Source organism: Micrasema longulum, unplaced genomic scaffold, assembly GCF_059751315.1.
Source record: "Micrasema longulum isolate JH-2025_06_02 unplaced genomic scaffold, ASM5975131v1 h1tg000322l, whole genome shotgun sequence".
NCBI classification, from domain to species: domain Eukaryota; kingdom Metazoa; phylum Arthropoda; class Insecta; order Trichoptera; family Brachycentridae; genus Micrasema; species Micrasema longulum.
This window is the reverse complement of record NW_028277526.1, coordinates 441,867-466,525: the sequence shown is the minus strand read 5'-3', so window position 1 is coordinate 466,525 and position 24,659 is coordinate 441,867. Positions and strand designations below refer to the sequence as shown.

The following is a 24,659-nucleotide window of genomic DNA, read 5'->3' as shown; positions in this document are numbered from 1 at the left end:
TGTTCTCACCTCTTCCCAAGCTCCAGTTTCCCCTCCAGTAAAGAAGTCAGTTTTTCTTCCCAAGAAACTGACAACTGTGTCCAGTAGCTGAAAACATATTGAATCAATTATTTTTAACAAAATACCATACACCAACGTATACGAAGACACATTATTTCCTTACTAGCTGCATCTGAGATTCGGCAAATATTGCATTGCCTTCAGCTATTTGAAAAAGAGATAGCAAATCACAATACAAATGAAAACATTCGTATGAGAAAAAGATATGCATATTTCTTTGATTCATATTACTGCGTAACGTTATGAAAGAGTACTTTCTGATGCCTAATCTGACAGAGGCACTTCTAGTAATATTTACATTATATATCAATGCATGATGTAAATATTACTGGTATACTTACCTTTTATTTTAGTAAAAAAATATGCATTGACCAAAAATAAATGAAAATGTTTTTTTTTTAATTTTTCAATTCATGCTATTGATATTATTGCATCTTTATTGTTGAATAAAATAAGGTGAACATTTTTTATGAATAACTTTTTTACAATTTGTGTTGCTACTATTTTTATATTCTGCGAGCATTTCATGCACGCAGACGTAATTGAAAAAAAACTTTTTAATGAAAGAAATATAATCACCACTAAGTTTAATTCAATTTGAAATCAGAACTTGAAGTGTAGTAACCGGCAACCCTGTTTTAGAACGTAGTGCAAGCAGAAATATTTCAAATGACATTGTAAAATGTCACTTAATCATTTTACTGTCATTTTATTTTAAAACTAATTAAACACTCATTGATTGGGTGAAAACACAGGAGTCCACGTTTTGCCGTTTTGAAATTAAAGAAGCAGAAATTATCGCTATAAGCTAGTTTATATGTGAATAAAACACCGAAGCTCACTTTTGTCGTAAAAATGTTTTTTTAAGTTGAAATAAAAATCTGTAGTCCACTTTGTTTTAATGCAAAAAATGTCAGCAGACCCAGATGCTCTGTTTTAATATATACTATTATCAAAATAATTATTATTTTACATTGAAAGTTTATTATATGTTAAAATTATCTCATTTGGTTCAGAAATTAAGATGTTCTAGAAATCGGACAATCACAAAATCTTGTTTCCTGAACGTTTAATGTGTACTATATCATGTGGATATAGTCGGAGTTTACGTTTAGGGAGTACGGGAGGAATGCGGTATTGTGTTATGACGCTGTCCAGTTAAGTTAAGATGAAAATTAGCTGGTCGATATTCACGAATATAATATATTCTTGAATAGACAGGCGCTAATTTTTATCGAATTTTACGTAACCGCATCCCTGTATACACGATCATTTTGTAGAATAGTCTAGAACTTAATAAATAATATGATAGATTAATTAATAAAATATATTAATAATTAAAATATAAATATATGGTTCGAAATGGTTTTTTTTAATGTTGTGTGGTACTGAATACAACAATAATTATTTTCTGAATAAATCTTAAGTTTTCTTTGTGAAAATATGTTTTTTTTTTTACTATTTTGCGAAAATTCATATTGTCATGGTAACCAACAAGGTTATGTTATTCCCTCCGAATTATGTTGCTGTAAGATAAAATGTATAAAATACACTAACTTCTTTTACACCACCGGGATGCTGCTGGGCCAAAGCGAGTAGCATTGAGTCAAACCTTTCGGGATCCTCAGACATTTTTCTTTTATGATATTTGCAAATCGATGAATGTCTTCACACCGGCACTGACGTTTAACAGAACTTGGCTCCTAATTCGCAGAAAATCGAAACTGAATCGAAGCGTCAAGTGACTCAAGTCACAGATTTTGTATTATGAGCAAAGATAAAACTTTCTCGAGTGTTCTATAGTGTTCGTAAGTGCGAACCATAAAAAATAACTGAAAAACGGGGTTAGATGTGATTTCTTTATTTATATATCCGCTCAATCACAACCCCCTCTACAAGTGTAAAGGTGGTTTTGGCTCAATGGGCATTTCAAAATTTCTGCATAGAAAATTATTATAAAAGAAAGTAGAAAGACACAATGGTATATAGTCTTAGAGTATCAAATGTATTTACTCTTAGTATAGAGTAGACTCGGTGGGGGTGGAAACGGGAGAAAAGTATTTATAATTGAATTTGATTCAGTGATTGTATGAAAGAAGGCAACTTATTATCAAAAAAATCAACACTGGTTTGTTTGTTGGCAAAAAAAAAAAGTATTTTTTAATTTTTTATTTTCTTTTATTCAGGAAACATACAGTACAGTTACAAAGTTTAATATTTTACACAATTGGACTTAATTCTAATGGACCAGTGAAGTTTCCATATTAAAAAGCAATTAAATCTAATGTTAATTATGAAAGTATAAAAAAGAGAAGGAAAAAAAAAACATAAATGAAAGTTGTTTAAAAATTTAAATTTAAGTGAAAAATATATATTTTAAGGTTTCTAGTTTGTTGTGAGTATATAATGTTAATTGTACATTGGCGGGTTTATTGCCATATGGCAATTTATTCCAACCAACCAATTAAAAAAAAGTTTTACTTTTTATAATTCAACTTACAAAACATATTCAACAGAAAATAAAATAAAGTAATCCAGTCGTATATTAAGTTACCAATTTTGGAACCCCATCTCGCAAGAGAGTCCGCTTTTTCTTTGCCTGATATTCCAATGTGGCTTGGAATGTCGGCGAAAACAATGTTTTTGGCACAGTGATATAATTAAAAAAGAGAAGCAAAAATATTACAGCGGATAAATAATTTATACCGAATGGGGATGAGTAGATTAATTTAAAGCAACTCAGTAAATCAGTAAAAATAGCGGATTGCGAATATTTTTTTAAAAATGTAGATTAAAAATGCAAGAATTTCTATGCATTCAGCATTAAAATTAGAAAGCAAAGGGGGGAGTATAAAAATATCCAAAAAAATGTCTTGTTCACAAAAGAAGAAAGATACAACGCCACTATTTGATTTAGAAAAATCGGTAAATATGTACCTACTTGTGATCGGATCACTTACAATAAATAACTTCTGAAAGTTCAATATTAATAAAAGAAATCGAGTAGTTTGAATTTTCGAAAAGCCAAGATCGAAATAAGTGTTCACGTTTGAGAAAAAACTACAATATGGAGTAAAATTTGAATCGACTTCTACTTGATAAAAACTAAAACTTTAAATGGATGCCTGCTGCGGCCCTGACATATTGCCCATAATCAACTGTCATTATCAACAGTAAACATACTTTAATTCACAAATGTATTTCCTAAATTGAGTCTCTGAAGTAAATACGAGGGTTGTCCGTAAATAAGTTTCCCTATTTTTTTTCACAATGAAAACCATTTTTATTTACAACAAGCAATACATCATTAGAAAGCTTAGACTTTCAGCTACTTTTTTACATAGTCTCCGTTGACTTCGATGCACCTTTTCATCCGGGTCACCATCTTTTTGGTTCCCCGGTCATAAAAGTCTCCCGCCAGGCCGTGAAGGTAGCTCAGAACCTACAAAGTTGGCGTGAGGAGTTCTTGGACTCCATAGTTACTAGGGACAAGACGTAGGCCCACTATCTCACACCGGAAACAAAAGAACAATCCAAACAGTGAAACATCCGCAATCGCCGACGCCGCGTAAGTTCAAACAAACGCTGTCTTCCGGCAAAGTAATGGCAACGGTATTCTGGGACAAAAAAGGCCCATTGTTGTGCGAATTTATGTCTATCGACACAACAATAACTGCTGATTGCTATTGAAAACCTTAAAAGGGCCATACAAAACAAGAAGAGGGGCATGCTGACGAATGGAATTGATTTTCATCTGGACAACGCAATGGTTTGGCATTTTCATCTGGACAACGCAACAATAAAAATGGTTTTCATTGTGAAAAAAAATAGGGAAACTTATTTTACGGACAACCCTCGTATGTTGATATAAACAAGGTTTTTAAGCAACATAATACACGTGTTGGGACAATAAATGCTAAAAATCAATGTAAATCATGGGAAAATATTCGAAAACAATTACCTGTGAAAACTGTCTTCTTCAACACCTTTGACGCTCCTACTGCTGCAACTAAATATACTGCAATTCACCATAGTCGATTTTTGTTTATTATAACGTAAATATCCAAGTTATTTACAAACAATGCCAAGCACAGCTACAAAAGCGTCCGATCAAACCGTTATGTTTATGTTGTCAAATAAAAAAAAGGCCACCAATTTGTTTCTAACCAACATTGCTTGCGTACTATGAAACATGGTGATAGGGCTTCTCTCTATGTATGTATTATTACTCTGAGACGATATATAATAAATACTTGAGTTGAATGTTTGTTTGTTCTTGGCGTTTATCGTTTGATTTTTTACGGCAACTGTGAAAGTGGATTAAAACGTTAACAGTGAAAAATTCCTAGAAGATTACATTTTGGTATAGAGTACCGATATACGGACATATTCAAAACATTGTTTATTATAAATGTATTGAAGCACCAACTTTGTGGCTATTCATTATGCATAATTTATTATTTGTAGACATTATGAAGAAATAAATGAACGATTGTTAAATTAAACTAAATAAGTCCGTAAATAAATACATAATAATAAAATAAATATAAAACCCATTTTGTTTTTGAACATTTATTTTTTCTACCAACCGATTTCAAAGCCACACAAGCTTCTTCATCAAGGTATACTTAACTAATTAATTATGTCTTATTTTATTTTCACTGGATATTCTGGAGCTAATAAATCAAGGGTTTTTGTCATGTTGAAGTGTCAAATGAGATGGATACGATCTTTAAAACTAGATATGAGTGGACTAAAGGAAATATTGTTCATTTGGTTATTTATTATTTTTTCTTTATTATGAATCGCTTTTTATATTTTTCAGATTTCAAGTTACTTAATTTTAATATTTTATTTTCAACATGACGAACTTTTAATCCTGTGTTTTTAGTAAAATTAGGAAAAATTTTCAATTTGTCAGATGGTTTGCGAATTTATAAAAATTGTTTTGATTTAGGCACCGTAAGTGTTCTTTAACTCTGATATTAAAGTTTCTGTTAGTTTTTCCAATGTATTTAATTGGTATATGCCAAATGTATTATATTTAAGAACTTTATCCATATGAATTTTTAACTGTCCTGTATTATTATTTGAGTAGAATGAAGGTTCAATGTTTGATTGTTTAGAAAAATTGACATTTATAAAAAGAATCCGCCACCATTATTTAGGTGGGTTAGCTTTATTTATTGTGGACATGAATACTTGACTTATTAGCTCCATAATATGTATCAATTATTTCATATTTAGTCATCACTGTAAAAATATAGAAGGATAGAATTCATAAGTTAAGTATATAAGTAAAGAAGCTTGTGTAGCTTTGAAACCGGTCGATAGAAAAGAAAAAAATGTAAAAAACAAATTTGTTTCATATTTATTTTTTTGCGGACTGTAACGAAAAAACTAATACCAATCAGTGTTTCAAAAGGTTGGAAATATTTGAAGTAAGGAAAGGAGCACGGAAATGGACCTACCTTTGGTGCGAAGAGGATGTTTTTCTATTTTGGGCACTGGTTGATGAACTTTCACTATGAATTATAATATTTAACGATTTACTATAATACTCGTAACTTTCACAACGACGCGTGACGATTCCACGAATTCTTATGCAATGTCAAAATTTTGTTTATAATGTTCCAAATCCAAATGTTCTAATCTTCTATCTTGATGTTAGGTAGGTACCATAAGGATGGGTTAAGGCAAGGATGGAAAACAAAGGTAATCGGCCAGAAATAATATCGATAAATGTTTTTTTTTTTTTAAATTTAAATGGAAACATTTGCGTTCTCATTATTTACCCAAATATTTCGATTTTGGAGCCATTTTCAACGAGTTGTAAATAACTCACTATTAGAAAATGGGAATCAAGTTAAGGTAGAGTGGGGTTCGAACCTCGGACCTCTGATCCGAGGTCCGCAACACTAGCCACGGGACCACAACCCGATTCAAACGTTTTATACTGAACAGTTGTTGTGTTCATAGAGCAATAATAATAAATATTATATAATAATGTATTGTTATTTATTGTAATAGGTACACACACATAAGTAAAAAATAAAAAAATATGGTTATAAAATAATTTATTCACTACGGCATATTAAAACCAATATATATATATACATATAAAACAGAGTAATGTACACATACATAATGAAAAGCGAAGTATTTAATGATTTCTGTTTTATTTATACAAATTTAAAAAAAGATCAACTTGAGAAATTTATTTCATGCTTTATCAGGTAGCGGTAAAAAAATCTAAATATATTGTTCAGAACGCCTTCCACAATGTATCAATTACAAATTACAAAACATACTAACGATTATTAATTTACTCAGAATGCATTACATTACGTACTGGACAAAATATTTAACAATAGTCAACAATAATTACATCATATGGGCATATAATCACTTATTTTATTTGTGTTTAATATTATTTATTTAGAAATTATAATAATAAAAATACGTAGGTATATAGTCCACTTTTATTTATAATTTTACCAATGACCGGGTTTCGTCAGGACCGACATGATCAGGCTGTCTGACGATGTCGGTCACTGGTAAAAATTAAAAACAAAAGTAGAATAAAATTGTAGACGTATTTTTATTATGATAATTAAAATGCAGTTCCACCAAGAAATGTCAGTAGACAAACTCAATGTATTATTCATTTAGTCTAAATTACACAGAAATTTTAATAATGTTTTAATATATCGAAGGTTAAAAATTTTTTTTAAAGGTAAAATACAAACATTCAATTGAATATTATTGTTCATAGGTAATAATATTTTTTTTCTTTAGATCAATTTTTTGTAGTACCTAATTAGGTACGTGGTACTTTTATAATACCTAAACCAAATATAGGCATAAAAATTTCGCCTTAGATTTTTGCTATGCATTGATGTTTCAGGCAACACTTACAGACGTAACCCCTTAGAATCTAGGTGGTGTTGTTTCAGGGCCCCGATTATAATAGGAAGTTGAAATTTATCTTCAATTTTATCTACCAATATTTTTTTGTTTGAAAAGAAGAATATGTGTTATTTTTTTTCGTTTAAACATGTTTAATTATAGGTTACCGATTAAATACTTTAAATGTTAATGCAAATACAGTCGAAGATAACTCTCAACAATATTTTGAGTTTGTCCAAATTTTTGTAGGCAAGGACTGGATTCAACTCCCTCTTTAACTCATCTCAGCTTTTTAATTTCACAAACATAAACAGCTGAAAGAATTGAAGGAATATAGATGTTCAAATATGGGCAAAATGGTGAATGTTCAGTGTGTAAAGTGGCCACTTAAACCAGCCATTGACAGGTCATAAGCCCTGTAGATGCCTAGACTTCTATATTTCCTTATCTTAAATGTTCTTAATCTCTGTTGTAATATGTGAAGATAACTCTGTTAACTTCCTAGTGTAATCGGGGCCCAAGGCATAGTAAAAATCCTACATAAGTTTTTTTTAAATAAATTTTTCGTTCTTACAATAAACGCAAATATTTAGATTTTGGAGGCCATTTTCATGTTCAGCTGCATGTTTATAACTATTGAGTCATTGCTCAATAGTAGGTAATGGGAACCAAAATTAGGTAGAGTATGGTTCGAACCTCCGACATCTGATCCGCCGCGATAGCCACGGGACCACAAGTCGATTCAATTGAATATTATATTTACATGCTTAACTTAATACAATACTCAACACAATTATTTACATTATTTTTCATATCTCTAAAAAATGACGATCATTTTATTTACCTACCCAGGTACAAACTTACTAATCTTAATTGAATTATTCAACTACTAGATCTACTACATCATAGATCCTTATCAGTACGTTTTTTTTAAAAAAAGCTTTGCTGCAGGATTTCGCAGATTATATGAATAACAAATTTAATATTTTGTATCATGACATGTCAATGTACTTTTTATCGATTTTTTAAAAGCTTTGACGCTTAATGTCATTCAAAATTATATTTATATTATAGTAAATTGGTATAAGGGGAATTTCATTAACTTTCTTATCAAATTACTTAAGGGGGAGGAAAATGAGAATAACAATAAATGATACGTTAAGTTCAGCGGGGAATGTTTATTAAGAGTGCCTCAAGGACACATTCTGGGTCTTAAACTGTAAATAATTTACGTGTCAATGATTTGTAATATTTTTAATGAAGTTAGAAAATTCATATTTGGAGATTCATTTCTAGTAAAAACCCTTAAGAATCTCGAGATATTTCCCTCCGGCGAGTGAGACGAATATACATTAACTTTTTTTCGATAAGATTTTATCCAGCTTAGAGCTACTTCGGGACAAAAGTGTCATTGTATTGGGAGACTAAAGTCCCCAGGTTGAAACCAACAATCAGCAAAAAATATTAAAACATGACTGACCACATTTTTTTTAAGCTCAGTGTTCACAGTATAACGATATATCCAACTCTAGGGGTAGAACTTTGGACTTGATATTCAGTAGAAGAACTATTGGCGTGTTTCGGTCATTATCACCTCTTACGAGATAGTAAAATAATCTCCCTGCACATGAATTTTGTTACAATCTGATTGCAGATCGCCCCCATCGATTCACGATCCAGAGTTCCCGTGGAGGGTGCGATTAGTCGCCGAGGCTGGAACTTTTATAAAGGCGACTTTGACCAAGATATACTCTCTCATGGGCGGTATTGACTGGGCGAGAAGCGCTAAAATATTTTCATTGTACTGTCGAAGGCGTATTTGCTTCTTGCTTCCCTAGAAAATCTCTGGCTACTGGTGGGAGGCGATATTCGTAGTGATTTTCTGAGGATATTGTTAAAGACATACGCATTAAGCATTTCTATCATAAAAAAATAAAAAGCTTCTGGCTGTCGCGGTGATTACGAGATGTTTGGGTGTTAGAGATTTGTCGTAAGACGTAGCATTAGATTGGCGTACCGCGAGTTCATTTCCACCATAGAAAACAATATCTTCAAGATCCGAATACCTTTTGAGACTACATAAGGTCGCAATATACGCGAATGGGGGAGGCGAAACAAACTTAAATTTAATGTTTCCAAGTGTTCGGTCACGTCTTTTAGGATTCGTTCAGCGTATTGCCAGGGTTTTCGAAAATACCCGCGAACTGAGAACTCTTTACAACTCCTCGGTGCGAAGTAGAGTGGCTCATTGATTTGACAACCACATTTTTATCGATTGTTGCGCGGTGTGGTCGATAATTCCGAGATTATGATGAGCATTGGTTTGTATGTTCCTGATAATTACCTAAGACAGCGTCAGCATAGATTGTTTCAAATTTCAATAAACAGGATGACCGATGGTTATGCCTATTGGAAGGGCTACCGCTATGCTGAACAACATCGCTCTGGATGTTGATCTGTTCCATGTATCCGAAGGGGTTTTCTGGAGCAGGATTCTCCTGCTACTTTGTCAAAGGTCTCTTTTTTATTATGTATGCCTTAAATTTGTAGTGTACATGTTACATCTTAAATAAATCGAATTGATTTGAAGGCGGTTTTACATTGCAATATTGCTTTGTTCCTGGACGGGCACCTGAATTATAAGACTGATTACCTTACCTTCCGTGTAACAAAAATGATCAAATTACGCTGCAATTGGAGCCCCAATGCTGCGGTGCCATATGCACGACTGGGTGTGCGGATCGGTAAATGATGATTACAAAATATTACAACTTATAAAGAACCTACTTTATTATTTATGGTTTGAATGCGAGCGAGAGTAAAGAGTTAAAAAAAAATAATATAAAAATAATAATACTATTGCGTTATTAAAAAATACTCTATTTTTCCATTTTTACGAAAAACACCGTAAATAAATCAATGAATACTTATTTTACATTTGTCGTGTGTATGTGTATAAATAGTACGATTAAAATTTTGTGCTTATTTTTCTATTTATAATCAAGTGTCTTTGTGACTTTAGATTGGCCGCGGAACACTATCAACCGACCGAGACGTATCACTAATCACTAATCACTAATATCACTGTAATATTACTTTTTATATAAATCTTCAATAAATATTTGCTTTAGATTTGTCTTAACGCTATCGGGAACTGTTAGAACACGGAGACTTTTTATGATATTCTTCGTTATCATTCGAAGGAGACGCGAATTCGTCTTCTCTGTTCGTCCCTTCCTGGGGCGGGCGGTGGAGGGTGGACGGTCCCGAGTCGCTCCTCTGCATGACGCAGGTCTTGTGGTCCACAGCGGCGCCCTCGGCGTGGCCCAGGCACTCCAGCGAGGGGCTGTAGGCGGACTCCGCGTGGGCGTACGTACCGTCGGGCAGGATATACTCGGCCTGGTAGCCGTAGGGGGCGGGGTAGTACCCTTCCCCGTGGGGCCAGGCGGGCGAGTACCCCAGGCCGCAGTAAGCCGGTTGCTGGTAGCCCTCGGGCTCGGGGTAGTGAGGCGGGTAGGCGGGCGCCGGGCTGGGGGGCGCCGGCGGGCCGCTGTCGGGGGCGGGCGAGGCCGCGGGCGGCGGCCAGTAGGGCGCGGCTACGGGCTGCGCCCCGGGGGCGGCCAGGAGACCGCCGCTGCTCCATGACGAGTAGCTGCTGGGGCCGGGCGGGCTGTACATGGCGGTACTGGATATTTGCTCTGGTGGGCTGTATACTGGAAGAATCAAAGTGGTCCATCTTATTTACTTACAGGATTACAAGAAATAAATAATACATAAAACATTGGTAAAAGAATTACCATTATTAGATAGGTTTAGGAATTATTCATCGAATAGGATATTATTCTGTGAACAGAACAAGCTCCTCGGTATACTGTATCGGAAAATCCTATCAAAGGAAACTTTGTAAATATTTAAGTTAGTTTGTTTGAAAATATCCTAACAAGACGAAACGCGTTACAATATACCCTTTGTATATTTTATAAAAAATAAAGTAGAATTATACTCCAATAAACTTGTTTTATTTTGGATACATTACCAAATTTAAAAAAAAGTTGTTTAAAAATTAAAATTAAAGTAAAAAAAGTTAATTTAAAATTTGTATTTAGTATTTACAAATGGTTATACTATAAAAAATATATTTTTTTTTGTTGTAAAAGTGATTAAAAGTTAAGAATTAAAATAATAAAAGAAAAACATGCTCAGATGTAAAAAAAATTACATTTTCAAAAAGGAAAAACATAAATATACACATACACATTTTATGGGATTCAAAGAAACGATGAGAAGAATCTTTAAATGAAATATAAGACAATATATTTAAGTCAATTAAAAAAACATCTTCTAAATTAATGACACATTATAGTAAGAGCAGCAATAAATTGATTTTATATATATATTCAATGTTTATTTGTGTAAAAGTTTTTTCTGCTGAATGCATTGAAAAATTATTCACTACCACTCATGACGTCATGACACAAAACACAAATACGTGAGTTGCTAGACACCACTCTGATGCTGCAAAAACAATTGAAAATCAACACAACCTTTGGTCAAAAAAAATTAGTCTACTTATCAATTAAAATGACTACTGCCATTTTCCATAAGGACAATAAGCAATTCTTGTAGATTTTTTTACTAGCTAATAAATTAATATAAAACATCACAAGACAATCGGTACTATACTTATTAAAATCTGTTTCTTCGGGCCCGGGTATCTTCGGATATGATACAAAATACTAGCAGTTTTATGCCTTAGAAATATTTCATCGTCATTATTTCCGATAGTGGCTCAAAGTATCATATGCTATAGATTCCTGTTTTACCGATCAGATGGATTTGTACTGAGTTGCAATTAGTTTGTATAAAATATTGTTGTTGAAACATCGTGAATTTTAGCTGTCAAAATGTCGCTGAGAAAAAATACAGGTATGTAGTTAATTTATAATTTTAATAGTCTAATTGTTATAAAACCTCTCTTTTATTCAATATTGAGGTTGATTGTCATTATCCAAACACTCTGAAATTCGAAAATAACTCTGAAAAACATTTTCTGCTTGTCGTCAATGGGAATTCTATTTAGGGGAGGGTTCGAACCCTGGACCTGTGATCCACGAGTCCACGACCCTGCTCCCTGCTACGGGACCACAAAACCCAGTTCAAATTTAATTTAATTTAAGCTAAACAAAAAATAGTAATTTAATCATTAATGGGTTAGCTCGAAACTTTGTACGTTGATCGTGTTTATAAATATATTGTACACAACATAGAATTAAGAATAGTCCAGAAACCGCATACGCACATCAAACAGAAGGCGACTAAACTACTCATAAATAAGTAGGTTTACGTTTCGACCCATTAGTTTATTTGTAGACGTCGCTCAGTACGCAACTCCTGATTTGAATTCAACTATGTCGTGTTGTGTCGTTTTAAAGTGTAGAAATACTACTAGGATCTTAAAGAAACAGGATGGTATCACATTTTATGTGTAATTAGCAAACGAATGTTTAAGTAGTAAATGCATTACTAAAAAATTGAATTATTTTTCCATCTGTCAGATAATCTAAGAAACAAAATAGAAATTTCGTTAGTGTTGCTAGGGTAGTAATTTTTTTTTACCCTACTTTGCTCATCGATATCAATACTTCTGCGTGCACAATGAAATTTTAGAGAAGTTAACAGATTGCTTTTTTTTACCTTACATTTGTGTTATAATTATATTTTTTCCCATCGTGCAACATTACGCGGGGATATCACGAATGCGTGCGGCGAATGTCGGGCATAGTGGGGGAATTATTGGACACAGTCCGATGTATTTAAATATGATTCTACGGTCCTTCTGAACTATTCTTAATTCTATGGTATACCATTATTTTTTTCCCTTGTTTGTCTTTACATAGTTTTATGTTATTTTTATTCAGTATCTTGTACACATATTTCTACATATAACTGTTGTAATTGTCTAGGGCCTTCTCTATAATATATGAATAAATAATTATCATATTTACTCTTTGCTAAATTAGCTTATAAGCTATAAAATAATCAATCTCATATTACCTGGTGGCGAGGGCGGCGAGGGGCGTGGCGGAGGCGGGTAGGGGGAGCGTCGGGCGGCCCCCCGCAGGGCGGGGTACGCACCCTGTTGCGGAACGAACCACCCCGCGACTGGAAGGGAAATATCGCATGTTATTCTATCGATCCGATTCAAATAACTTACATGAGCTGCAGGTTATATAGTCTAGTTATCATAAGAATGTACTATGACCCGCGCATGGTCACGCCCCGAACGGATAATACATATATGTAGCCTTATAGTGTCGTAAGAATTAGAAGACCTATTTTTAAAATGCATTCGTTTCAAAAATTGGAAAAAACACCGATCGAACTTACGTGAGCTTGATTTCAAAATGTTATGTCTGTTTACACAGAGACTTTTAATTACTCATTTTATAATCTTGAATTCGATGACATCAAGTGATAATGATAATAATTATTAATAAAAATATACTAAATACTAAAATAGTATAATATAACTAGACCTCTTTTATTTTTCTTAGATAGCGTAAACGAATGATCCATTTAACAATAAAGGGTTTCGCTGGAAAATGAAAAAGTATTGCAGTCCAACCGATACAATAAAGCGACCAACCGTTGCACAATAATTGGTCTGTCTCAAATGCAAAGGTGTTGTGTGGCATTTTATATTCCAACTTTTCAATTAAGTGGACTTTTCATAAAGCCTTCCGATTTCTCAGTTTTTACTGCCGAGTGCATTGGACTAAAAGAGGCTTTAATGGAAGAAATTCAAGGTGACCTTATGTTGGATCCCTTCGCATTTCGGAATTTATGGAAATGAAAGAGTTGATCACCTAGCAAAGGAAGCATGCCTTCATGGAAGCATCCCTCACTCCTTTAGTCGTCCTACTGACGATTGCGTACCAACCATAATTAATAAAATCAGATCTGAGTGGACAATTTTCTGGCAGAATTCTTCGACTGGGTTGTTTTATAGGAGTATCCAATGCTCCACCCCCATTGCACAATGGTTTGAAATCGAAAAGCAATCAAAATTGAACATCTCTTTAATATCAAGAATGAGAATAGGATTTTGTCTCGTTACCTCGCACTTATCGAGAATAGGTATCTTTAATTCGGCAATGTGTCTTTGTGAAAATGACGATGAGACATTAGATCATCTGTTCTTTGACTGTCCCCTCTAGGACAGAAGCGAATTCCTTCAAAATATTTGTGAAGAATATAAAACGTTCTCTCTTAACGTAAAATTTTTACTCTCCCAGAATGATTTGGATACTTATTTACTTCTGACTTAATTCTTAAGGACAAATAAAAAAAATATTTGAATTTGTTTAATATTATTTGCCAAATTTAAATAGTAAGTCTAATTGAATGCCCCTCTTTTCTTTTGGTTCAAAATTTCATGTTATGTTTACGTTTAATTTAGACAGTAATAATATTTTATTGTCACATAACTCTTTCATACTGATTTTAAATACCTCACATTATATTATATTTTTTCGTGGGTATGGGTTTTTTTGTCATTCACTGAAGCGTAGAACCTCAACAGAGACGTAGAACTTATTTGAGAAAAAGATATCGAAACCCAGGCATTACATGGCTTATGTCATAATGCTTGATGTCTCGGGTTCAATTCCGTGACATAAAATATAGGTTTTCAAACGTTTTTTGAACATGTAAGTGTTTCTTCTGTATGTCATCTGGCATCTGAAGAGTAAGTCTGATCGTCTAATCTTGATATAACAAAAATGACCGCGATACGCTGCATTCAGAGAGTACCAATTAAGTGCCCTATACACCTTTAGGTGCGAATAATGAATAATGATTTTGACTGTACATATTGGTAAAATATGTCAAAATGTTGCTACTAAAAACAATTAATGACAAATGGACGTCTAGACTTTCATTACTTACTTGCTTCTCAAAAATTGTCTTAGTTGAAATATTTAATAAGACTTCAAGTACAAAAAATATACGTACTTTGGCGTGCCTATTGCTAAAATTAATATCTTCCAGCCATCCAAAAATCAAACTGGTCAAAGTTTGTACTTTATTCAAAAAATATATGAATACACAGTATACACATATATATTATTTTTTTATCTCAGCTGTTTTTTTGTTGAGCTTATTAATAATTATAATTATACTTATTTGAAACACATTATATCATGAGGAATGTGGAATTGGGTAATGAGTTTGGAATGAGACAGAACGAGGGTCCAGGAAAGAAAAGGATTACATTAATATCTATCAACGGGTAGAATGTATTTACATTGTGGATAGTGATGCGGGGAGGTGCTCTGCTGACTGTAATGGCTGCCGACGAAGTCCCTCTGGTAGTAAGTCTCCGGCCTCTCCTTGGCATCCAGGAAGGCCTTGGCGAACGGGTTGTACTTGATCTTCAGTGATGTTACTTCCTCGTTCTGGTACGCCGTGACAGCTATAAATCGAGTTTCAGGGAACGGGTACGTCACTATTCTTCGCAAATCCGTCCCAACTTTGACCAGGTGAACTCGCGGCTCGTACTTGTGAAGAGAGTTCAGCATTATCTATGTGAAAATACAACTTTTAAATCGGTTTATGGCATATCGTCGTTGCGCTGGCAATATCTGTTAAGTGACATTTAAAGGAGATTATTTAAACAATGTGTGATGGATTTTTATAAAATGTTTTTTATTGATTACAAAAATAAAAAATACGTAATTTTAATTTAAGTATATTTTATTGCAACAAAATTGTAAAATCTCAATGAGAAGTATAACATACCTTTGAAAAAGAAAAATCATTCAACAGATATTGCTGACACAACGACGCAATTTCAATAGTTATTTGCTTCTATATAAAGATAACGGTAGGTAATCATCATTGATAATATAGAGGTAAGCAAAATAATTTCGGTAGGTATTTAAGATCTGCGCAGGATCTGCATCTGTCGACCAAAATGTCTTGTGGTTTTGACACTTTGATAGATTTGTCGATTAAATCAAGACGGAGTAAGAAAGACCAGGGTAGTGAATAGTGTCCGTTTTTTGATAGCATTAATTTTAATTAAAAATCACTTCTTATGTATACATATTTGTTAAAAATAAAATTCTGTTTAAGTGTACCGTTAAGGTTCTTTTATTTCAATCAAATTACAATCGTATTAATAAAAAAAATAATTTATTGTAAGAAACCGTAAAAATTTAGGCAAATAATTTCTTACCTGTCCATTTCCATTAGTTTTGTTAGTGAGTTTGACTTTCGCAAATGAAATAGCTTCCTTCATCCAATGGGCACCAAAATTGGGACTTTCGGGATGAATGTATATGGCGTTAGTGGGAGGCACTTCCGCTTTACCCCCGGGAACCTAAATAGAAGTTAAAAAGACTCTCGGTAAATTAGAAAATTCAATCGTAGCGTTCTTTTCCAATACAGACGGTTTTCAAATGTAAGCTTTAACAGGATCCGATAATTTAGATTATAGACTTTTTGGAGTAAAAGAAATCAAAGATGTGGATACAGTTAAGAGGGAATGACAAATATTTTTATTCCTTGAAATAATTAGACCGGTCCACCAATATTAAAAAAAATAAAAATATCTTGAATTTTTTCCAAAGCATTTTTACCGATTTTTTAATGTCCACGTTGGAAAAAGTTCGTTTTGGAAAATTACTTATTTTAAAACTACAAAGTTTTTGCGTTTTGGAGAAAATGAAATACACCAACATCTTCTGCATTCCAAAATCTATACGGTGAAAACAACCCTACAATCAATAAAATAGATCTTTCATTATTTCAGTATTTTTTCTCTCTTGCCATGTTTAAATATAATTATTTTATTGCAGGTCTAAATAAAACACTAAAAAATATTATTTATTACATAAGTACAAGTAAAATGTAAATAATTTTTCTAGTTTTGATATAATAGATAATTCTAACTAAAAGTGAAATATAATAAACTGTTTTGAGCATGAGCGGTAGGTGCATAAAGTACCCATTTGTTCACGGTAATTCGGAATGAAATCTAGAAAAAGTATCATTTCCTACAAAGCCAGACGTGGTTAAGTTTGTTCGTACAATATTAAGTTTCAAAATATTGTTTAAGAAGGGGGGATATTTAGACAAACACGGACACAAACAGGAAGTAACTTAGAAGTTCAAAGCTAACCAAGAGAACACTCAGCTGGCCGGAAACTCCTATTCGGGATTTGCCGCAGTTAGGAGGTTCAAGTTTTTAAATTATTTACCAGACTATGCTGGCGGTAGAGTAATTACCAAAAAAACCGCTCATGTCAGACAGATCGGTGGCGACAAATTAAACATGTAATCTAGAAGAGGCCTGGACGGGTAGTGGTTACGCGTGAATAATAACTCCCATGTGTTTATTTTGGCTGTCGGCTTTCCCTGAAGAAGTAGGAGAACCTGAGCGACCAAATAATATTTGGTGGAGCGAGGGGGAACATTTCAAACAGGTGAGTCGATATCCATGATATATTAAATGGCAGTAAGTATCCTTATTCTTATTCTTAGAGGTGGGAGCCAGTGTTATGCAAGCTCTTTATGTCACTACGACCAGTGAAGATCTATTGTGATGGGTCCCCGTAAATAGTTTTCGCCCTCCAAGCTCAGGTCTATAGAGAACCTGGCTATTGTGTGGAAGGCGAGAGTTTACATTTTTCTAAATCTCTCCCTCCAAGCCCAGATACATACAATATCAGGCTATTAGGTAGGGGGCGAGCTCTTTAACATCCTCAGGTTAAGCCAGTGATCCCCCGAGGATCAGGCTCCTTTTATGATGTAATGCATCACATGCACATAGAATGTGTATAGGTGTTTCCTCATCTGCACTGCAGGAACAAAATCTAGAAGTTTCGGAAAGGTTCATTCAAGCAAGGTGTTTGTTCAATCTGTAGTGCCCCGTAAGGGCTCCAACAGGAAGCATCCTTAGTAATGTGTATGTTGGCTAGCCTCGTTGGACCATCCTGGATTGGTTTATGCGCTATCTTTAGCCATCGAAAACAATACTTTGCGCCTCTCTTTTGACACTTTAAACCCTAGCCAACGTGTGCCGACAAAAAAATCCTGAGACAATTATCACCCAACCAAGTCTGTTAGCGTGAGTGCTGCCCTTACCCACTCTCCGTTGACGTACTTCCATCGGTGGAGGTCCACCTGCATGAACTCTAGGAGGACGGTGTACATGGCTGTGGGGTCCAAGCCGCTGGCTGTCACCTTCACTACAGGAAACATGCGCCTGCGAATACAAATCAATTATTCTACATAATATACTACACTATACACACCTTCAAGCATGCTTTTGATATTATTACAAATAAAACAAATAATTGAAAGATTGAGCTTATGTTAGTAAATATTAGTACATGACCATTTACAAACACTCCGCGTCCTGATGAATAAACTGATACCTTTTAAAACCGTAAGACATTCTTAGAAGTCAGTAATTGGTTAAAACTTTATATTTACTCTTACTATTTGAAATGTTTGACAAAATTTTTAATGTTTTAAATACGTTTACAAATAAGAAAATTATTAAACAAATAGATACCAATGAAAACTTGTTTTCTATGAAATTAACAAAAAATAAGTTTTCGTATGTAACGAAGAAAATAAATCCCATCTTATTTTCATTATGTGTAGGTATAGGTTTACAAAAAGGATAATAAATGTACCATGTACCTATTACTGACAGCTGGGCCGCGATCGTAAAGGCTATCTTCATCGGTACATACCGAGACGCTATACTTAACTTTTGTATTATCTCTATCCACCTTGGTATGTTCTACCGACTTGTTATCTCGACGTCATATGATCGAATTCAACCAATGACTGATGCCAACAATTTAGTCTGCGTTCCTTACTTAGTGAAAATATAAAGTAGTTCTCATTTATATTTTAAATAGGCTTTTTGATAAAAAGTGGCCACTTCAAAACGCTTATAAATTCTAATAAATCCCAATTCAAGCAAAACATGCTCGCTCAAAAATGATTTTTATATGACTTTTGACAATATTACCAAGACGAGCTTAACTTTCATCCCTATTTATCTACCGAGCGATTACAAAGCCGGCTTTTTAACGTCTCGATACGTACATTCTGGAAGATAGTTAAACAGATGGAAAAAATGTAAATTCTAAATTTATTTTTTATAATGGCAACATTTTTACGCCTAGATGATCTTATATATTAATAGGGCAGAATCTAGCCAAATTATCTGTAAATCTAGGCGTTCGTTTTTAAAACTGACAGTTTTGTTAGAATTTAGTTCGACTTCAAAATTTACTTATTTCTCTCTCGTATTTTAAATAGGCTTTTAAGAAAAAAAACTGGCTACCTCAAAGTGATTAGAAAATCAAATAAATTGTAATCAAAGCAAAAACTGTTCTGCGGGATAATTTTTTTGACACTTTTAATACGTAGATATGCAAACCGTGAGGTACTCAACCCGTCGGAACATTTCGATGGGAGAATTTATGTTCAACTATGACGTCATAATGAAAATATGTCACTTTAGTGCGTAGATATGTGAACCGTGGCGTACGCTTCCCCTTGTTACATATCGATGTACCAACTTAAAACTTAAAGTGGAGGGTCGGTAGTGTATCTTCAAATATCAATTCTTGCATCCGTAATTATTTCTAACAGAGACGCTGGTGACGAGACACCCCCGAATCTCGTCGTCATATTTTACTTAGGAACCATTTTTATAAGTTGATTTCTGGAAATGGATATACTCGTACATATAATACAAATATACTAAAAGAAATCAGTATGTAAGTGTTCCCAATAAGTGAAGAGGGGCTGGTATAGCGCGTATTTACGTACTAAATAACAATTGCAGCGCCGGGCGAGATCTTATGCACAATTTTACGCACTTAAACGCTGTACAAATGCAAGTCAGAACTCGCACGTCAATTGGGAAATTGGATTGCTAAATACGGCTTCTCCACATAATATGGACATATTTTTCTGTGCATACCGCAGTTTAGCAGCTGTTAAGTTTTTCTATAATTGTTCTTAATTTTAATTCACAATGGCTTTTGTGAGTGCCACACCAGAGTATTGTTACTTTGGTGGGTACTAATAGTATAGTTTATAAAGATAGCACAAGGGCTATAATCTCTCTGTGTTTCGTTTTTTCTCGAAGTCTTCGGTCGTCACGGAGCGCACTGTGCTTTAAAATAAATATTGTATACAGTCCACTATTATAAAGATCTTTTATTTAGTGGAGATCGACCGCCATATTTATTGAATTGGCTACAATACCAGCACACATTTTTCCAGCAGCTGTCTGTATTCTATTTATTAACTTTCCATTCGTAATGTTATTCTACCCGAAGTTCACAGTGTACATTTCGCAAATGTTAAAAAACCCCTAAAGTAATTTAGACCACAATAAAATTGTTAAATAAATAAATGAAAACGGAACAATTACGAAGATGGGAAACTAAATTTTCTCATATCTTAACGAGGAAGTAAGTAGGTTTCGTAGGTGTAGTAGAGCAAAATAATTCCTTTACCTCCCGTTCTTGGTGACGATCATCTCGTTGGTGAGTGACTCGAAGCGCACCCACAGCTCCCTGTCGTCCAGCGTGAGGGCGACGTCCCGGCGGGGGGCGCCGCCCCCCTGGCCCGCCCCCGCCCCCGCAGGCTCTACGGCGCTCAGGATGTGTGACGTCGCCATGTCCACGCCACCCTCCACTCCTAAAGGACACAAACTTAACTCTAAAGTAACAAGATACTAAATCTGATAATATTAGAAACCGACAAAATGTCCAAAAATTTACATCTATTTATTTATTGAACGGTTTATTCCTTTATCAACAAAAAATATGAACAAAACTCTTAACTTGTGTATTTATTTATTCATATTTCATTCTTGCAAACTACAATCAATAATAAAAATAATGTGACCTCATCGGGGTTACCCGTGCCGAAGACACTTAACAATATATTTTTTTGAAATGTCTTTATATTTGAGAATAAACAAAAAAGACTAACTTAAGAAACAGAGATAATTAACAAAATATTCAGACAGTTTTAAAAACTAGGTATATATGTTTATCTATATTATTTATATTACAAAAAGCACAATGAAAATAACAAAAACCTAACATAAGCTATACACTTGTGGAGCAGTTGATTCAATATTGGTTTGGGCGAATGAGACAATCTATCAAGACAGTACGAGTATAAACAAAAAAAAACACAAATATATAGAAACAGTGGGAAATAAAGAAATTATAAAAGAAATCATGATGATTCAAACCTGAAAGCACACACATGAAAATATGTGGCAATAAAATTTTCGAAATGACTCTTTTTTTATTAGATAGGTACTTATTTTCTTTCTTCTTTTCCATATCCGTTCCTAAGTGGAGCGTGTGAGCGTCACTAAACGCCTTCAAACGATTCTTTCGCTAGCCAGCACTCTCGCCTCCTGCCGTGTCGATCGCACGTCCCTTTGTTCCGCTGAATAAAGCCGAAAGATCTTCTGGTCGGTCTTTCAGGACGGCGCGCGGCGGGAGCTTGTAGGAGTGAAAAAGAGTGTCCAGCCCAGGTCCACTGACGTACCCTCAAAATGCTTGTTATAATAGGGTGCTGTGTCCGTTCTCGGTCTTTAATGTCAGCTATGAAATCGAACAGCCTTACGCCTAATATTATTTATATAAAAACTTAAAATGTTGGTGTTTTGAGCTTAAGTAAGGTGCCAGGATTCGCACCCGTATAGGAGTACCGGCATTTCACAAAAGTCAAATACTCAGCTTTTCGTTTTGACCGATTAGGAAAAGACTAGAGTTCCAGATAGCACGCATCGGGTTAAAAGTTGCTCCAGCAATTCCTAGGCGGATTGCGAGCTCTTTGTATATACCACCATCCTTGGTTATGATAACTCCCAAGTATTTGAAGATGTCAACATTCTCGATCCTCCGCCTATTATTAAAGAGAGGCTAATCAGGGTCAGTACAGGATTCGTTGCACATAATCTGGCTTTTTTTAGTATTAATATTAAGATCCAGACGAGTGGAGTTTTTCTGTAGTGTGTCAACAATTTCTCGAAGATCACTGTTTACTATAAACTGCATTTATCAATATTATTAATGGCCTATTGATTTTTTTCCTATCCTTCCCTCGACCCATCTTTATGGTACCTACCTTTCACCAAGATAGAAGAAATACAAAATTAAAAGATTGGGATTTGGAACATAATAAACAAAATTTTGACATTACATAAGAATTCTTGGAATCGTCGAGCGTCGTTGTGAAAGACAATAAATCGTTTAATATCATTCATGGTGAACTTTCATTATTCAGCGCCCAAAATAGAAGAACATCCTCATAGCATCATACATAGGTAGGTCCATTTCCGTGAGTTCTTTCCTTTTCTCAAATATTCCAACCTTGGATGATCCAAATTGAATGATATTTATTTTTAAATTTTACAATTCGATTTTCGTTAACAATCACCAATATATAATACTTTTCGAGAAGAACCGCATCGTCCGCGTAGTCCAAGTCGTTCGACTTTAAGGGGGGAGTTCATTTATCTTACATTTATTAAAAAAATACACTGTTTAGTAAAATTCCGTTTACCTCAGAACATAATAGAATTTAAAAATTTAATTGATTAAAGTATTTCGTTATTTCATCCGAAACTTGTTATAAATTTAATTACTTTAAAATATGTATGTATTTCAAGTTATATATAAGGTGTATTGTATAATAATATATCATAATCGATTTTTTTTCAAGCACTCTTTAAACCACATATATATAAATGGCAGAAATGCCGTATATAAAAAAAGAATAATATTCTAATGTGGAGGATTATTCTTTTTACAATACTTAATAAATTATATAGTGACGTAGAAATACAAACCAATGTTCATATTTTGTGTATATCTTTTTATCAGAAGAAAATTATAGCTATAAATGGGAAGGTATTTTATTTTCATTTATTAAGGTTTACCAAAACGTAATATTTTAAAGGAAGGCTTTGTTATGTGCACTGTCTAACTATTTAACCCTAGATTCATTAACTATATTCAGGGTAACATTGTTCATAAACATATGTCTCTGATACACCTAACTTTTAAGGTCAACTAATTTCATAATTACGGAGATATTGACAAAAATCTAAATAGATTATCAACAATATTTTAGTTTGTCCAAATTTTTGTAGACAAGGACTGGATTCAACTCCCTGGGGAGCTGTTTATATAAACATATTACAACAGAGAATATGTTAATATAAACAGCTCCCCAGGGAGTTGAATCCAGTCCTTGTCTACAGAAATTTGGACAAACTCAAAATATTGTTGATAAATCCACCTGATCCATGAATAAGTATAGAAATTGAAAAAATAACATTTTCAGGCGTTGCCTAGTATGTAGGTGAAATAATTCAATTAGATGAATCTCACCCGCATAAATAAAGGTTTCAGCTCTTTAACTTCACAAACATCAACAGATAAAAGAATTAAAGGAATATAGTTGTTCAAATATGGGCAAAATGGTGAATGTTACACAGTGTGTGAAGTGGCCAGTTAAACCCGCCATTGATAGGTCATAAGCCCTGTCGATGCCTAGACTTCTATATTACCTTCTCTAAAATGTTCTTCATCTCTGTTGTAATATGTTAATCTGAATAGATTAATTATAAAGAATTTCTATTTGGAATTAAAACATAAAAAACAGTTTAAAAATGAATCAGAGCATTCTATGTGCAAACTACTGCGATATTCCATGCACATAGCACCCCGCGCGCTGTGACAGTGCTATTACTTGAGGGTGTAGGGGAGACGTGTGTTTATGAATCTAGGGTTAAGAAAACAAATGTAAATAAATAGTCGAAAATAAATTTGTACTGGTCATCAGTTCGAAATTTGTGATTATTAGTCTTCATTTTATATGAGTTTATTTCTCGATATTTCGCACTAGATAACAAATTTTGAACTATTTATTACAAGTACCTACAATATCTTGCTACAGTTATTTATTTTTTTAAATAGCGTCTCAGTGCTGGATTTTGCAAGTTTTTGTGAAGAACACACAGAAAATGAGTACCATCTAACGTTTTATAGATACTGCTCGAGAATTATTAATTAAAATGATAACTGGCATTTCAACAATATTGAGGGACTCCAAAAATATAAAATATTGCCAATTTAACTGATTATTCAAACTGGTTTATATTGGAGAGGGTTTTTCCGTATGTCACAGAGACCATTTTCATCGTTGACTTGGAAAAATCAGCGATATAGTCTAACTAGTTCGAAGGTTACAAGCATAGATTTTTTTTCGCTTAGACTTCCGTATCTTAAACTAAACCTTGACATAAATAATGATGAATTACCACCCACCCTCCCATAGAAATAAATTCCAACTTATCACTCGTATCAAAATTATTAAGATCAAATCCTTCAGTCATACATTTTTTTTTTAAATGTAACTATGAACAGATCGTTTTTAGAACACAATTTAAGGCGAAGATCCATGAAACAATAATTTCACACTAAAATATAAAATCATCATCATCATTCTCTTTCCGCACTTAATGGAGCATAGGGCACTGCATTAATACACCAATCTTAGCGTATCTTGATCATTTTTGTTACATGAAGGTAAGATGATCAGTCTTACGCTTCAGGTACCAG

General features: G+C 33.8%; 2 protein-coding genes across 2 annotated transcripts in view; both read right to left on the bottom strand.

Moving 5' to 3' along the window:
• Nucleotides 1-1,837, bottom strand: part of nudC (nuclear distribution C, dynein complex regulator) — a 129,748-nt gene extending 127,911 nt beyond the window's left edge. Inside the window, exons 1-2 of the mRNA XM_088224965.1 lie at nt 1,618-1,837; nt 10-87 (exon numbers count right to left, since the gene is read on the bottom strand). Of these exons, the coding sequence (XP_088081091.1) occupies nt 10-87; nt 1,618-1,692 (153 nt within the window). The 5' untranslated portion in view covers nt 1,693-1,837. The remainder of the gene's footprint in view (nt 1-9; nt 88-1,617) is intronic.
• A 7,921-nt stretch (nt 1,838-9,758) lies between these two features.
• byn (T-domain transcriptional activator brachyenteron) overlaps nt 9,759-24,659 on the bottom strand; it is a 32,624-nt gene continuing 17,723 nt past the window's right edge. The window contains exons 2-7 of the mRNA XM_088224990.1: nt 20,523-20,706; nt 18,118-18,238; nt 16,208-16,351; nt 15,275-15,551; nt 13,024-13,131; nt 9,759-10,682 (exon numbers count right to left, since the gene is read on the bottom strand). Coding sequence (XP_088081116.1) covers nt 10,114-10,682; nt 13,024-13,131; nt 15,275-15,551; nt 16,208-16,351; nt 18,118-18,238; nt 20,523-20,706 — 1,403 coding nt within the window. The 3' untranslated portion in view covers nt 9,759-10,113. The remainder of the gene's footprint in view (nt 10,683-13,023; nt 13,132-15,274; nt 15,552-16,207; nt 16,352-18,117; nt 18,239-20,522; nt 20,707-24,659) is intronic.